The sequence below is a fragment of the Trichechus manatus genome, unplaced genomic scaffold (assembly GCF_000243295.1).
Source record: "Trichechus manatus latirostris isolate Lorelei unplaced genomic scaffold, TriManLat1.0 scaffold00249, whole genome shotgun sequence".
Taxonomy (NCBI): Eukaryota; Metazoa; Chordata; class Mammalia; order Sirenia; family Trichechidae; genus Trichechus; species Trichechus manatus.
In genome coordinates, this window is record NW_004444185.1 from 1,671,864 (window position 1) to 1,688,722 (window position 16,859).

The following is a 16,859-nucleotide window of genomic DNA, read 5'->3' on the forward strand; positions in this document are numbered from 1 at the left end:
AAAAAAAAAAAAAAAACAGATGGAAGGAATACAGAGAGTCTCTGTGCCAAAAAGAATTGGTCAACATTCAGCCATTTCAGGAGGTAGCATATGATCAAGAACTGATGGTACTGAAGGAAGAAGTCCAAGCTGCACTGAAGGCATTGGCAAAAAACAAGCCTCCAGGAATTGATAGAATACCAACTGAGATGTTTCAGCAAACAGATGCAGTGCTGGAGTTGCTCACTGTTCTATGTCAAGAAATTTGGAAGACAGCTACTTGGCCAACCGACAGGAAGAGATCCATATTTGTACCCATTCCAAAGAAAGGTGATCCAACAGAATGTAGAAATTGTCAAACAATATCATTAATATCACACACAAGTAAATTTTTGCTGAAGATTATTCAAAGGCGGCTGCAGCAGTACATTGACAGGGAACTGCCAGAAATTTAAGCTGGATTCACAAGAAGATGTGGAACAAGGGATATCGTTGCTGATGTCAGATGGATCATGGCTGAAAGCAGAGACTACCAGAAAGATGTTTACCTGTGTTTTACTGACTATGCAAAGGCATTCGACTGTGTGGATCATAACAAATTATGGATAACATTGTGAAGAATGGGAATTCCAGAACATTTAATTGTGCTCATGAGGAACCTGTACATAGACAAAGAGGCAGTCGTTCAAACAGAACAAGGGGATACTGCATGGTTCAAAATCAGGAAAGGTGTGTGTCAGGGTTGTATCCTTTCACCATACTTATTCAATCTGTATGCTGAGTAAATAATCCAGGAAGCTGGACTATATGAAGAAGAAAGGGGCATCAGGATTGGAGGAAGGCTTATTAACAACCTGCAGTATACAGATGATACAACCTTGCTTGCTGAAAGTGAAGGGGACTTGAAGCACTTACTGATGAAGATCAAAGACCACAGCCTTCAATATGGATTACACCTCAACATAAAGGAAACAGAAATCCTCACAACTGGACCAATAAGCAACATCAATACTGATGTTGTAGAGGATTTCATTTTACTTGGATCTACAATCAACACCCATGGAAGCAGCAGCAAATCTGCTGCAAAAGACCTTTTTAAAGTGTTCAAAAGCAAAGATGTCACTTTAAGGACTGAGGTGTGCCTGACCCAAGCCATGGTGTATTCAGTCACCTTATATGCATGTGAAAGCTGGACATTGCACAAGGAAGACCGAAGAATTGATGCCTTTGAATTGTGTTGGTGAAGAATATTAAATAAACCATAAACTGCCAGAAGAATGAACAAATCTGTCTTAGAAGCCAGAATACTCATTAGAAGCAAGGATGGTGAGACTTGTCTCACATACTTTGGACTTGTTATCAAGAGGGACCAGTCCCTGGAGCATGACATCATGCTGGGTAAAGCAGGAAGTTAGCGGAAAAGAGGAAAACCCTCAACGAGATGGATTGACACAGTGGCTGCAACGATGGTCTCAAACATAACAATAATTGTGAGGATGGTGCAGGACCGAGCAGTGTTTCATTCTGTTGTACACAGGGTCGCTATGAGTCAGAACTGAGTCAACTGCCCCTAACAACAACAGCAAGGGTGCAGCGCACAGAGAGAGTTTGGAGGCCTCTGGTAAGCCCTTAGGTTTTTTTTTGAGAGTGATTTTTTTTTTTTTTAATTGTGCTTTAGGTGAAAGTTTTCAGACCAAATTAGTTTCCCATTCCATACTTTGTACATAAAGTTTTTCAGTACTTTGGTTTCATTCCCACAATGTGTCAGCACTCTCCCTATTTCTACCCTGATTGCCCCATTTTCTTTAGTCCTGATTTTCTGCCCCTTCATGCCTTCTCATATGTGCTTTTGGGCAAATAATGCCCTTTTGATCTTGTATAATTGATTGTTCTAAGGAGTACTTTCCTCTTGGGTGTTATTGTTTATCTTACGTGCTTGTCTATTTTTTGGCTGGGAGGTGGTCTCTGGGAATGGCTTCCCTTCCAAGTCAGAAGAGTGTCTTAGGGCTATAATCTCAGGGGTTCCTCCCATCATTGTCAGACCAGCAAGCCTGGTCTTTTTCGTGAATTTGATATTTTGTTCTACAATTTTCTCCTGCTCAGTACAGTAAGCCCTTAGTTTTAAAACATGCCTTTCAAGGGGGCTGGAAACACACACACATGCACACACATCACAGTCACTGGCAGTGGCAGCAGTAAACAAGTGTTAACCACCCATTTCTGAACTCTGAGGCAGATCTTGGCTCGGTGGAATGATTTTGAATTCTTGTACTTTTTGAAGGAGATTTGGTCAAAGAAAAAGAAGGCATCTACTCAAATTTCTTAGAATGGCTTTTTAGGTGACTTGATTTATTCAAATCACTCCCAAATAGCCCTTCTCAATTATAAAAGGGTAAATAAAATTATCATCACTTGAATGTTTAATATATGTTATCATTATTACTTTCATTTTGAGCTAAATTATGTACATTAGAGCTATACAATACACTATATGAATGGTGCACAGGGCACCCCTGTGTAATCAAGCTATACATGATTGGTACTTATTCATAGATCTTAAAGTTCCATTTTACTGTTTTATGTTATTACAGGGGTTGATACTGGTCATTTCTTTCACGGTACACTGTTGGCCATACCTATTGTTTACTTAGAGCCCCATTCTTGCTTTGTGCTGCAAGAAATAGAAAACAGCCCAACTCAAACTGGCTTAATCCATAAAAAAGTTGACTCTACCTGATACCTGGAAACCCAGAAGTCGGCTGGGCTCCAATTCAGTGGTGTCAAGGACCCAGCTGACTGTATTTTCACCCTCTGCTGCACTGTCATTGACCTCATTCTCAGGTTTGTTTCCACCGTGGCCCCACTGATTTCCTTGATCTTGTTCAGCAGGAGGGAGAGAGAAACTGCTCCTCACACACGTGCAATTAGGTCTCTTCCTCCAGGCTGATTGGGCCAAGTCAGGTGACATGACTGGCTTACTAATCAGAACCTCCTTCCCGGGTGCGGTGGATATCTGAACAAAATCATGGTTTTCTCAGGAAGGAGGATGATGAATAGGGCTACGCTCTAACATGTTATTGGGTTGTACTTTCTTCATATCAGTATTTGAAATCTTTGTATCTGTTCACCTTCATTTGTTTAGGATCTGTCTCCACCCAGGCATGTGCCTCCATGAGAGCCACACTGTGTCTCCTCATTTACCCCTTCAGCGTGGGGCTTGGACATGGAAGACCCTCAGCGAATATTAAGTTGAAATAGGAGACCCTGCAATGGCCCTGAATGCTACTCCAGCTCGTGGGCCTCACAGATACAGACTGGACACACTGCCTTCTCCTCCTTCCCCTGGGTGTTCTCTCTGAGAGGATAATATCTGCTGCTCCTTCCCTTGTCCTCCCCTGCCAGCCACTCCTGAGGTTAGGCCCTCATCAACTGTCCCTGGACTAATGGTTTAAGCCATAATTCTTACTAGTCACACTTCCCGCTTGTGAATACATATTTTAGAAGAGTTTTAGATTTACAAAAAAAGCTGCAAAGATAATTTCAAGAGTTCCCATATACTCCTCACCCAATTTCTCCTGTTGTTAAAATCTACAGTACATTTGTCACAATGAAGGCACCAACATTAGTATGTTATTCGTAACTGAACTCTACACTTATTCAAATTTCACTAGCTTTCCTTAATGTTCTTTTTCTGTACCAGGGTCCTGTCCAGGACACCACACTGCGTTTAGTCTCCTTAACCTCCTCTGCTCTATGACAGTTTCTCAGACTTTCCTTATTTTTGATGACCTTGACAGTTTTGAGGAGTACTGGTTGGATGTTTTGCAGAACATAGACGTACCTTTTCTCCTCTACTCAGGTGTGCTTTCTCCATGAACCATCCTCATCCTCTCCAGTCAGAGCTCATCGCCTCTACCTACTTCTCTGTCATTGGCTGGGTATCCATGTATCCATTTCGGTCTCTCTCTCCCATGAAACAGGTCCATGTCAGGGACATCATTTTGTCATCTTTTAATCCCCAGCATCTGGGACAAGCCCTGGCACATTCCAGCCTCTCAAGGAAAATTGGATTTTTAATATGATAGTGGTTTTCCCATTGTTGACATTGCTCACCTATTGGCCTCTCAGTGCCGCCACTCTCCCTGCCGGCACCTGCCAGAATCAGAGTCCCTGCAGCAGCCTCCTGGCAGCCTCGCTGCCTCCAGAGTCTCACTCTCCACTGTCCCCCACACAGCGGCTGACTGACCTTCCAAAACACATCACTCTCTTTCATAAACCCTTCAGGGCCTCCCTTTGTCCTCAGAAGCTCTCCAAACTGTTTAACTGTCACACAGCCCCTCACCCATTATAATCCTATGCAAATGTAACTCCTCTTGCTCCTGGGAGCCTCCTCTGGTTTGACCAGGAGCACCTCCTCAGGGCTCCCACCAGTCCTGTCAGTCGCTCCCTCAAACCTCCTGAGCCCCTCCACACGTCCCCCTCACCCCAACAAGAGACCCCTCTCTTAAGTTCTGCTGTCCATTCCCCTTCTGTACCCCTCAGTACCCCCTCAGTCTCCCTACAGGCCTCCCTCGGTCCCCCACAGGCCCTCCTGTGTCCCCATCAGTCCTGCCCTCAGTCCCCTCTTGGTGCCTACTCAGTCTCCCTACAGGCCTCCCTCAGTCCCCCAAAGGCCCTCCTGTGTCCCCATCAGTCCTGCCCTCAGTCCCCTCTTGGTACCTACTCAGTCTCCCTACAGACCCCCTCAGTCCTGCCCACCGTTGTCCCTCCCAACAGTCCCTGCACAGGCATCCCTCAGTCCTTCTTAGTCCTGTACAGGCCCCTCTCAGTTCCCTCAGTCCCCCACAGGCCCTCCTGTGTTCCCCTTAGTCCCCCTCCGTGTCCCCTCAGTTCCCCCCTCAGTCTTCCTGACTCCCCGCTCAGTGCCCCTTCAGTCTCCTTTATCCTTCTCATTCCCCCTTCAGCCCACCCTCGGCCCCCCTCAGAATCCCCTCAGTCCTGCCTTTAAACCCCCCCCATCTCCATTCAGTCTCTCTGTCCCTATCAGCTCACCCTTATTCCTCACCCCTCAGCAAGTGGACTCAGTCCCCCTAAGTGCTCTTCAGTGTCCTTACTCCCCCCACAGTCCCCCTCAGTCTCCCCTCAGTCCCCCACTCAGGCCCTGTTCAGTTCCCTCTCAGTTTCTTTCAGTTCCCCTCTCAGTCCTTCTCACTTCCCCCTCACTCCCCCTTAGTATCCCTACAGGCCCCCTCAATCCCCCCTTGATCCCCTTTCGTTCCCCACTCAGTCCCCCTTCAATGTCCCCTTAGTCCCCACTCAGTCAACCCTCAGTTTCCCTCACTCCCCCATCTCCCCTCAGTTCCCCACTTAGTCCCCCATAGGCCTTCCTAATGCCCTCATCAGTCCTGCCTTCAGTCCTCCCCTCAGCCTCCTCACGGGCCCCCTCAGCGCCCCCTCAGTTTCCCTCAGGCCCCATGCAGTCTCTCTCAGTCTCCATCAGTCTCCTGCAGTACCCCTCAGTTGCCTGCAGTCCTCCGAGCAGCTCTCAGAGTCCTCTCTGTTGCATGATCCTCCCACCCCCATAAGCAGCTAGAGTTATGCCACACCACTGCTACTAGCGCTGATGTTCACTCATCCTCCCTGTAGAAGGGTTGCCAGGGTCCTTACAAGCTGCACTTGCTAATCATGATGAACAGCCAACCCTCAGGTGGGTCCTGGTTGGCACTTACAGGTGTTTACTCCTTCCCTAGGAAGGAGCAGCTCTGCTTGTGAGCTCCATTTTATAGATGAGGAAACTGAGGCTTGATAGGTGAAGTTGGTTGCCTAACTCGCAAGTAAGAGGCAGAGCCTGGATCTGCACCCAAGTCCATCATGTTCCCAGAGGACGAGACATCTGGAGAGAGCACTGCGAGGGAAACACTATCCTGCTGCGCCACCTTCTCCGTTAGGAGTCCCTGGCGGTGATGTCATTCTGGTCCTTTCTATGCTCTGCTGTAGCACAGGAGAGTAGGAGGCTGGGCTGGGGCTGGAGCAGGGTGCAGGTGAGGCCCTCTCAGGGCCTCTGTGTGGTCTCCAAGGTTCAGGAGTGATAGAGCTGGGAGTCCCCCTTGTCAGAGCCCCCAGAAACTCTGAGCCCTGGACCCAACTCAAGAAAGACGGTGGGTAAGCCCAGAGATCAGCTGACTAACATGACAAGACCTCGAGCAAGTTCCCTCCTCTGACAGTGACATCCCTCTCCTGCCCTGAAAGGGCTCAGAGAATGAGGATGAGATGTTTCTAGAAAGGTCTGTACCAGTTTCCACCCTTTGCTGTCCCCTCACCTACTAATGCCAGTTACCTCCTTGGTCAAGAGCACACCCCCCTCCTGTGCTGTGTTGTCAAGTGGCACCCTGTGAGCCTGGGCCCCTGGATGGCCTGCAGCCATGGAGGGATGAGGCCCATGCAGCGTTTTAAGAGCCAGCTCCCAAAGGGATCCTTTCCCATCAACTGTCTGGTTCAGCAAATATTCCCTGCGCCCTGGTGAGAGCCTCATTGTGCCAGGTCAGCTCTTTCTGGACACGCACGTCCTTCAATATGTTAATAGGCTCTCTGCAAAAAACATCCAGGTTAGATCAATTTGGGATGAGTCTCTTTTGGAGACTCACGGTGCCTCTTGGTATCTATAGGCCCAGGGAGTTCTGCAGAAAGAAAGGCCAGTTTGCCAAACAGGATGGATCACATGTCCTCTTCTTTCTCAGACCCACCTTGGGGCAGAGAGAAAATTGGGAGGCTCTGGGCTGCATGGTGCACTGGTTAAGCGTTCAGCTGCAAACCGAAAGGTCAGCAGTTTGAATCCACCAGCCATTCCTTGGAAACCCTATGGGGCAGTTCTACTCTGTCCTGTAGGACTGCTATGAGTTGGAATCAACAGAAACAGGTTTGGTTCTTTGGGGCAGGGGGGCTGCATGAAGGTGGGGGTCTTGGCCTCCTAGCACTCACCCATTGTCCAAGAACCTCTGAGGGTCACAGAGCAGGTTCAGTGAGACTGTGTGTGGCCATGACATTGGGTGAAAAGGCTGTTCATTCAGTGACTCCCCTGGGAGGTCAGAGGACCAGAGGTCACTGCAGACTGGAAAAGAAGGAAAGAGGGGCTCTAGGCAGAGCATGCAAGATGGCATTCAGATGACCCTGAGCCATCCCCCTGACCCGGCTGGGATGATTTAGGCTGGACTCTGTGGGATCCTGGTGGGAGATAGACAGTGAGCACCTCTTCTGAGGCCAGCTCACCTCTGTGCCCCACAACCTAGAAACCACACCAGAGAAGGCCCCCCACACTGCCTCACTCCCCCCTCCTCAAGCCGTGTTTCTTCATGGAGGCCTGGTTGGCTTTGGAGACTGGAGCCTGCCTTCTCCCTGTTTACTAGCTGGGACCCTTTCAGTTACAGAAGACAGAAGCTCCAACCTGAACCAGCCTAAGCTAGGGGGAAATTTGCTGGCTTGGATAATTGTCAACTCCAGAAGTCAAGCTTCCTTCAGGCACAGCTAGCTAGACTTGGGGCTCAAGCAATGTCGTCAGTACTTGGGGTTCCTCTGCCTCTTGGCTCAGCTCTGCTCCTCTCTATGTGGGCTGTAGCCTCAGCTTCTTGGCCCCCTAAGTTCAAGTCCTCAAGGGACAAAAGTAAACGTCTCTTCTCTCCCTAGCAACTAGATCAAAAATCCCAGGGCAAAATAAATAAATAAATGTTTAAAATCCCAAGGCTCACTCTGATTGACCAACTTGGATCATGTGCCAACTCTGAACCAATGGGGGGGGCAGGGGAGCCTCAGGGCACTGATTGGCTAGGATCAAGTCACATGTTCTGCCCCTGGGGCTTAACTGAGAGCCGGGGAGGGAAGGGCGGTTCTTCGGGTTGCAAACTGGACACCATTTCAGAGGCTCATTGCCAAGAGAAGGGTGCAGGGGTGACTGCTGGCAGCAAAAACAACAGATGTACCCTGGTACCTGCCGGAATCCTCACCAGCGGCTCCTTGCTGCAAGGGCCCTGCTCCCTTCTAGAGCCTCACAGCTGGGCCCCAGCACAGGTGCTTGTGGAATGAGCTTGTCTAAAGTGACCACCTGGCACTTGTTGTTGCTATTAGCAGCAATCTTGATGGAGAGCGCCTGAGGCCGTGTGTCTGTGCTCATGGCCTCATAGAATCCACATCAGCCACTGACTGCAAGGGCTTCTCCACAAATAATGTGCGTATGGCCCAGTGTATATGGTCAATGCGCCAGGCGGCCTTAAAAGGCTTCATCCATGTTTCCTGATCTTCATCACTTCTCCAGGCTCAGTCCAGAGATGAAGCCACAGCTCAGTGGCAAGAAAGAGATATTTTACTGAAGATTTTGTGTGATCCCAGGAGGCAAATTCAAAGCAGAATCAAATTCCTCACCAGACTAGCTCTGTCTCCCCACAGTGCCTCTGCCCTTCAGCTACCCCTCACACCACTTCTTCCCCCACCCAGCAGGTGAGGACTGGCCCTCACTTCGGCCCACCATGCCGCCAGAGTTAAATGTTCTCCACACTGTCAGCACTGGGATGGTCTGAGAGCAGCGGGACCCTCGGGAGGCTGGGGTCTGTGGAGAGGAGGGCCCAGGAGCAGCCCTGTCCCCTACCCTGTGGCCCTGCCTTTGCCTGCAGGGGCTTGGGGGAGGGAGGACAGGCAGCCTCACTGCAAAACGGGGCCTCGCCTGAATCAGGGAGTGGGCGGAGGAGGCCAGGCCCAGGCAGGAGAACCAGCCAGGCCGAGGCAGACTCTGAGTTAAGCTGGGACCCAAACTAAAACCAAACTCGTTGCCGTTGCTTCAATTCCGACTGATAGCGATCCTACAGGACAGAGTAGGACTGCCCCATAGGATTTCCAAGGAGTGGCTGGTGGATTCAAACTGCTGACGTTTTGGTTAGCAGCAGAGCTCTTAAGCACTGCGCCACGAGGGTTCAAGCTGGGACCACGGTTTCCATTTTCATGAACCACCCCACCAGGTTGGAACAACGGGTGGCCATGGGCCTGAGGCAGGCAGAGGGTGGCCTGCAAGCCGAACACGGGCTCCCAGCCTGCAGAGACCTGGCACAAGTAGGGTGGGCAGTGAGGCACTGGTGGGACTAGGATGTCAGAGGATTTAGGAAGGATTGGAGGCAGAGGATTGGGACCCCAGGCCAGCAATGGCAGCGGAGGACAGGTGGATCCGAATCCTTGCCCTCAGGACTGGGACAGCCTGGCAGGCAGCTCAGAGAGTGCTGGGGGGTGGCGGGAGGGGGAAGCTGGGAGCCCCCACCCCAGCTTCAACTCCCACAGCTGAGGGCACAGTGAGGAAGCACGAGTTCCACGGCAGAGCCTTGAACACTGTGGAGCCCCGGCCTGCCATGGGCTGTACTGGGCCCAGAGGTGACCAAAAGCAGGCCTGCCTGGGGAGGGCGCTGTGCGCACAGCATATGGATGGAGCTGAGCAAGCTAACAGGGCGGCAGTGCCAAGCACTGAGGGAGCCCAGGAGGCCGGAACCCAGGGGTGGCCAGACCCTGAAGAGCCGACCTGGGCCGGCAGCTATGGCTCTGAGGAGGCCTGGTATCTCTCTGCCAGGAAAAGAAGGGCAAGTCCTGTCAGCTGACCCAGAGGAAAGGCCTGGCAGATGACCACTGACTCTCACGTCGGACTGGGGTTCCAAAGAGAGGTGGGAGGCAGGCATTACCACGCCCCCCTGAAAAAGCTCTTTCCTGGGCTGACAGAACCTAGGGGAGCGCCAGTAGTTCCTCTTGTCCACGAGAGGGCGCCCGTCCCTCACAAATCTTCCAGCCTGGGCTCCTTGGGAAGCCCTCTCCTTGCCCTTGAGGGGACTTTGGGAGTGGGAGCGAGGTGACCCCGGATCCTGAGGACAGCCCCCAGGCAGTGATTAATCGTGAGCTAGTTCAAAAATAGAGGAAAGTGTGTTTTTCTGGGGTCAGCAAAAGCTGGCAGGGGTGAGGGTGCAGCTGGGACAAGGATGCAACAAGCCTAGAGTAGATGCCAATATCTCAGGGGACCCTGTCTGGCTGTCCTGAGCCCTGACTATGTCTCGTGTTCCCATTTTTCACAGGAAGAGATTGAGGATCCCCAAGGTTCTGTCACTTGCCCCGTATTAACATGGCCACTAGGTCAGGGTTTGGACTGGGCTAAGCTTCCCACCTCCTGTCTGGGGGCTGTGGGCCTAGTGGTTGAGCTGGGACCGCAACCTGAGGGAGCTGGGAACGTCCTGCAGGACTGGAGCCTGGACAATGGGACCGAGGAGCCTCCTTGCTTCCCTGGAGGAGCCAAGAGGCAGGAGCCTGTGCTGGGCGTGGAGCAGGCACGTGGAGCCAGAACGTCCCTCCTACTTAGGGCTCCACCTGGCCTGACCATAGTGGCAGTTGTTTGAGGGGAGGTCATGCTGGGAGGGTGGCCTGGGGCCTGAGTGAGGACAGCTGGTCTCCAGCCGCTGTTAGGCAGGGCCCTCCCAGAACAGGGTGCCTGATGTAAACCACAAAGGTGAGGGAGAGAAGGTGTGGCCCTGGCTCACGCATGGGGCAGGGCACTGCAGGAGGACAGGGACCACGTGTACCTCGCTCCTTTCTGTATCCTTGGAGCCTAGAATGGAGTCCTAGGTGGCGCAAACAGCTAAGCACTTGAATACCAACCAATAGGTTAGCAATTCGAACCCAGCAGAGGCACCTCAGAAGAAAGGCCTGGTGATCTACTTCCAAAAGGTTGCAGCCTTGAAAACTCTACAGAACCCAGTTCTACTCTGCACAAGTGGGGTCTCTCTCCATGAGTCGGAATCCAGTAGCTGGTTTGGAGTCTAGAATGGTGCCTGACACAGAGAGAGCATTCAATAAATATGTGAATGAATGAGTGAACTACTGAATATAACAGATTACCACGTTTTGGGAAACTTGGTGAATAAGTGGCCCCCGGCCTCAGTGGGAGACAGCCAAAAACCGGACAAGCAGGTAAATATGTAAATACGTATCATGAGAATGGCTCTAAAGGAAACAAGCTCAAAGGCAGCGAGGAAGACCACCAGGGAGGGAGGCCACCTGGAAGGGACACCAATGGGGAGGGAGACCACTGGGAAGGAGACTAATGGGGAGAGAGACCAATGGGGAGGGAGGGAAACCAGTGGGGACGGAGACCCATGGGGAGGGAGACCAATGGGGAAGGAGACCAATCGGGAGGGAGACCAATGGGAGGGAGACCAATGGGGAGAGACACCAATGGGGAGGGAGACCAATGGAGAGGGAGCCCACTGGGAGGGAGACCAATGGGAGGGAGACCAATGGGGAGGGAGACCAGTGGAGAGGGAGACCAATGGAGAGGGAGCCCACTGGGAGGGAGACCAATGGGAAGGGAGACCACTGGGAGGGAGCCCAATGGGGAGGGAGGGAAACCAGTGAGGAGGGAGACCATTGGAGGGAGACCACTGGGACGGTATCCTTTAGATTGGGCGAGGGGAAAGGCTCTGACAAGAATCTTGGCCCTGAGACCTGACATGGAGTGAGGCATTTCTGTGGCCACAGCAGCAAGTGCAAAGGCCCTGAGGGAGGAATAAGCTTGTCATGGACAGCACGGTGAGCAAGGGAGGCAGGCACGATGCAGAGGGAGGGGAGGTCTTAGCTCCAGGAGCTTTTACCCAGCGAGAGGGACAGCTCTCAGCCCAGTACCACAGGGGCCGCAGCAGCCGCAGCAGCTGCAGCAGCTCTGCTGCGTCATCTGCCCACTCAGCCCCTCGCTGAGGCCCTCTTAATATCTTGATGCTCCTCCCTGGGCCTTGTCTCCCGTGGCCCTGCCCTCGCCCTGGCCCACCTTGTCCACACCTCTGCCTCATTTACTCTGGGCATAGTGGCCCAGGCCTCTCTCCCGCCTTCCAGACCTGTGCATCCCACAGCCTCCAAACAGCTCATACGCAGTGTGGCCGCCAAGAGGCTCCACCTTCATCCCTGGCCACTGATCTGGCAAATGGCTCAGGCCGGAGCTGTGGATCCTACATGGGAACTGCCCCAACCTCCAATCCATGAACACTGGCCACCGCGGGATGTCATAAAGTTCTCCCTCCCAGCGCCTCCGCTGGTCCAGCCCGGCTCTCTCTGATATCACTCTGGTGAGTTTTCCTGCTCAAAACCCCTCCTAGACTTCCCCACATCTTGACTTGGTGCCGGCCCGCAGGCTGTGCCCAGCCTGGGTCCTGCCCAAGCTCAGGCTCCCTCCTACCTCACGCCTTGCCCACCCCTGCACCCTCACCTTAGGGCTGCCCAGCACCGCTCCCTCCTCCCAGACCTTTTCCGCCCTCTTTCCATCCTCCTGGCGCTTCTGTTCTCAGCTTAAATGATGCCGCCTCCCCAGGGCAGCCTCGCTTCTGTGTCACATCCCCTTGGCCTGGCACAGGCTGCTCTCTGTCTCTGCCCGGGATGGTAGAAGCTCGTTAAGGTGTTAGGAATGTTATTGTTAATCCCACACGTAGGAGTCCTCGTACAAACGGGTCGGGACTGAGATGGAGGATAGAGAGGAGAGGGAGGCAGGAGGGAGGGGGCAGTGACATAACCCACAGTCTCCCCCATCCAAAAGGGCTCCCCCAGCACACACACACACACCCCCAAGCTGTCGGGGTGAGGCAAGGAGAGCCTGCATGGGCAGCACACTGAGAGGTAGGGCTTGGTGAGAATCGTGGCCAAACGTGAGGCAACCGTGACAAACACAAGCTTCTTGGTTTTACCAGATGTTTCCCGTCTTCACTCTCTCTTCTCTGCCCACAGCCGCCCATGCCATGCAGTCGGGGGCACTCCAGGCTGAGGAAAGTCTCCCTCCTGAGAGACAAAGAAAGGCTAGGGTCACCCAGCTGGTGGCAGAGGTGGGAGCAGGACTCAAGGCTTCAGGTTTTCTGTGAATAAACCCCCCACTCCTGGCACGGTGTCCAGGGCCCATGAGCCTCAGAGAAAGGCAGGTCCTGCAGGGCCTCTGCACGTTTGGCCCTCTGTCCCCACTGTCTCTCCTGAAGGGGAGGCTCCTCAAAACCAGAAGCCCAGTGAAATGGGCCCCAGAAGATTCTTAGCTCCTTCTCATCTGTGGGCTTCAGCCACACTTCCTCCAGTTAGATTTCCTGACCCACCACAACCCAGTGCCTGAAAATCAAGTGGCCCATCCATGACCTCCAACTGTGCTCAAAGTACACATGCCAGACTCAACCTCCTGGAGGGGCTGGCACTTGGGAGTATGAGGGCCAGGCTACCTCTGTGCCCTCAGAAAGGAAAGCTCGAGAAAGTCTTAAGGGACCAGCAGGTATCATGTGTTGCCACCAGGGGGCTCACTTTGTAGCTGACAGAAGGCCAACGGGCCTGCAGGGAGGCCACAGCTACACCATGATCCTGCTGGGAGCAGGAGTCTCAGGAGTTTGGCCGAAGATCACACTTGGCCTGTGGCCCACCTTCGCGGCCCCATAGAGTGGTTGCCCTACATGGAGCTTTTTTTCCCCAGTGTGCCCAGGGCTGTGGACACCTCCCTTTCCGGTACACCTGTCTGGGAACCACTGGACCCACACTTGGCCTCAGTCATGGTGTCCACACAGCCCCCCTCCCTCTCTGGCCCAGGCTGCAGCCACTTGTAGCTCTGGAGTTGAAGCTCAGTCCCTGACCACCAACCACAGCCACCCACCAGACCCTACTCCCCAAAGGCCACACCCATGGCCAAGACCCCTCCTCCTCAAGACCGTCCTGGTCCTCACTGGAAGGTCTAAAGAAAATGAACACAGAAAAACCAGGCTCGAGGCAGCTTTGTTAGAACAACTCAGCAAAATAAAATTCCTGTTTATTGTTGGACAACATTGTTTCACACATACATCAAACAGGCCAAAAAAAATAAACAGCAACTTCATAGACAAAAAAAGGAAAAAAAAGAAACCTTTTATCTTTGGCCTTTTTAACCATCTCATACAAACCAACTACTTATAGTACAGCTAAGTACATACACAAAAAAAGTTACTGGAATGCTCGGAATAAGATTGTATTTTTTTGTTGTTGTTTTTGCTTTTTTTACAAGGTTTTTTTTCTCCTTTGAGATTATAATGAACATGGTCACACCACAAGTAAAGTCAGAAGAAGGACAGAGAACGCTCTGAAGGCTGGTTTGGTCATCTGAGATCATTAAAAATGGCTGACCCCTAACAATATGTACAAAAATATAAAATGTAAATAAAAAATACAAACAAATTTTCCTTTTTAAAGTACTTTTAAGAAAAAAAGCAGGGTCTTGGAAGTTTTGGTTCTTTTTTCCTCCCCTGTTGCAAATTCACGTTGTGGTTTTGGTTGGGTGGTGGAGAGCGCATGTCATCTGCAGGTGGCGCTGCCCGAGGTGGGCGGGCGGGACTCTCTACTCGAAGGTGACCACGTTTAGATTCTGAGACGGGAAGTGGAAGGTGAATAGGTCACGGTGGCCTTTTTTTTTTTTTTTTTTAAGTTTAACTTTTTCTTTTTTGCTGTCTAGTCATCCTCATCGGTCTTCTGCTTCTTGGTGTCAACATCGTCATCCTGGGCAGATAAAATTGGTCAGTCCCCCTTCAACCCCACTCACTGGCCACCTGCACTGGCAGCTCCAAAGGCCTCTGCGAAGTTGGGCCCACCCCCATGTTCCTTCCCTCTCCAGCTTTAAGATAAGCACCCCCAGACCATCCCTAACTAGTCAGAACCATGCCCTCTGAGAGCTTTAGTATCAAGGTACCACTTGGGCTAGAGTCCTCAGCTCCCAATTGCCCCCCCTCCTAAAGCCAGAACCCACCTCATCATCTTCAGCTGCCCGTTTGCCCGTAGCTGCATCAGCCTCCTCATCTTCATCTCCATCCTCTTCCTCACCTGGAAAGCAATCGGGGACCAAGTCAACCACACTGCCGTCCTCAACCAACCAGGAAAGGACTCTGAACCCCCTACCCAGTGGCAGTCAGAATAAGGGTTAACAACACTCCCAGGAACAGATTCTGTGGGGGTAGAGTGCCCCTGATCTGTCTCTGCTGTCTCACACACTGGGCAGAGCAGGGAACCCACACCCACCCACTGTAGGCACTTGTTTTCAGAAAGGAGAAGAGGGCCCAGGGGCCTGAGATTGCACCCAGGGGCAATCTCCCGTTTGTGTGTGTGTGTGTGTGTGTGTGTGTACGTGTGCATACACAGCCCCTTTATGTCACTAGACTAAATCAAGGACAGTCCACTTGGAGTCAAGTACAAGCCCAGTTGTGTGCATCCAACCACTGACCCCCAAACATCATGGCTCCAACTCCATCAGCTCCCAATTCCTTCGCTTTTCAAAGACAACTGTGAAAAAGCCAGAAAAAGGGGAGACAGGAGGCTACTCACCATCACCTTCTTCCTCCTCCTCTTCTTCCTCCCCACCTTCTTCCTCTTCTTCATCTACCTCATTGTCAGCCTCCTGTTCCCCATTTTCCTCGTTCTCCTCGACAGAAAACACACCAGGTCATTAACCAACCAGTCCACAGCTGGATAAGGACAGAGCACTGTTCCTGTCCCCTTCCAGTGTCCTCCTTATCCCCTTTTCCCTTTCTCCCCATCCTGCCCAATGCTTCTCCAACCCAGACCATCAAGAGACTGCAAATTCCAACAACAGGAGGACTGCCCAAAGGCTTGCCCAAAGAGAAAGGAAAACTTCCTAGACCAGGAACTGCCAGGGGTCATGAGCAAGGCGGGACACTCACAGCATTCCCATTAGCGGGTGCATCTCTTCCATTCTCTGCCTCCTCCACAACCTCCTTCTTCTCCTTTAAGTCCTTCAAAAGGGAAGAAAAAACCAGTAAGTCTTCTGAATAACCCGCCAAAGGAAAAGAGACCAGTTCCAACTCAGTGATCTACTAGAACTGCCTCATACGGTTTCCAAGGAGCAGCTGGTGGATTCGAACTCCCGACCTTTTGGTTAGCAGCAAAACGCTTAATCACTGCGTCACTAGGGCTCCGTTAAAAGAGCCTGTGTGCTGTGAGCGGAACCAGTGGAAGGAAGGGCGAGCCACAGGGCCACGGAAGATCCTGAGCATATCTATGGCCAGAATGCCGTATAATTCCTTAACCCTAAACACACCAAAACTGTGGCCCATAGCAGCTATCCGCAGCCCCCCCCCCCCAACCTTGTGCTTCTTAGGAAAAGAGCCATGGGCACCACAGTCCCAAACCCGTCTGGCCAGGCAGACGGGCCCAGGAACACTTTGCTTTTGCACACGCCCAGCGCACTTGTTTCCTACTAGAGCGAGCTCCGCCTCCCACAAATTCTTCCATAAATAAATACGGTGATAGAAGAGCCCTGGCGCTGCGGAGAGAATCCCATGGGTGGACTTGCCTGGGAAGGGGATGGGAGGGGCTAACAGAGTGGTCAACAAGGAGCGCCAAAGCCCACGGCAGTCCAGGATTTGGCAATGAGCTCCACATCCTGCCAACCCCCGTAGCGGACAGCTGTCCCTAGAGACCGAAAACCGTTGCCTGGGAATGAGCGCCGGCTGTGCGGGCTCCCCTAAGCCTGCTGCTGCCCTATGCCCAAAGGCGCCGCCCTGAGAGCAACCAGCGTCCTCCCGTTAGGCGTGAGCGAGCGCCCCGTCTCCCTTCCGCCCTCTCAGCCCCACAGCGCCGCGCCGCGCCGCGCCGCCGCGGGCACCCCGAAGACTCGTAACTTTTTCCACCGGCACGATCGAGCAGGCCAACACCCACAGGCGTCAGGGTGGGAGTCCACTGCCTGCCCAGTGGCCGGGGCACACCTGTAGGGCCCGATCCCCCGGCAAGCCGAGGAGCCGAGACCCCGCACTGCCCGCTCCCGCCCCCTGGTGGCCAAAGCCCCAGGGAATGGAGGGGGCGGGGAGGCCGCGGCGCGC

General features: G+C 52.5%; 1 protein-coding gene across 1 annotated transcript in view; it reads right to left on the minus strand.

The window, feature by feature from the left end:
* Window positions 1-14,434: 14,434 nt before the first annotated feature.
* The window catches only part of PTMA (prothymosin alpha), a 4,162-nt gene continuing 1,737 nt past the window's right edge, over window positions 14,435-16,859 (minus strand). Inside the window, exons 2-5 of the mRNA XM_012559448.2 lie at window positions 15,702-15,773; window positions 15,346-15,439; window positions 14,774-14,847; window positions 14,435-14,526 (exon numbers count right to left, since the gene is read on the minus strand). Coding sequence (XP_012414902.1) covers window positions 14,479-14,526; window positions 14,774-14,847; window positions 15,346-15,439; window positions 15,702-15,773 — 288 coding nt within the window. The 3' untranslated portion in view covers window positions 14,435-14,478. The remainder of the gene's footprint in view (window positions 14,527-14,773; window positions 14,848-15,345; window positions 15,440-15,701; window positions 15,774-16,859) is intronic.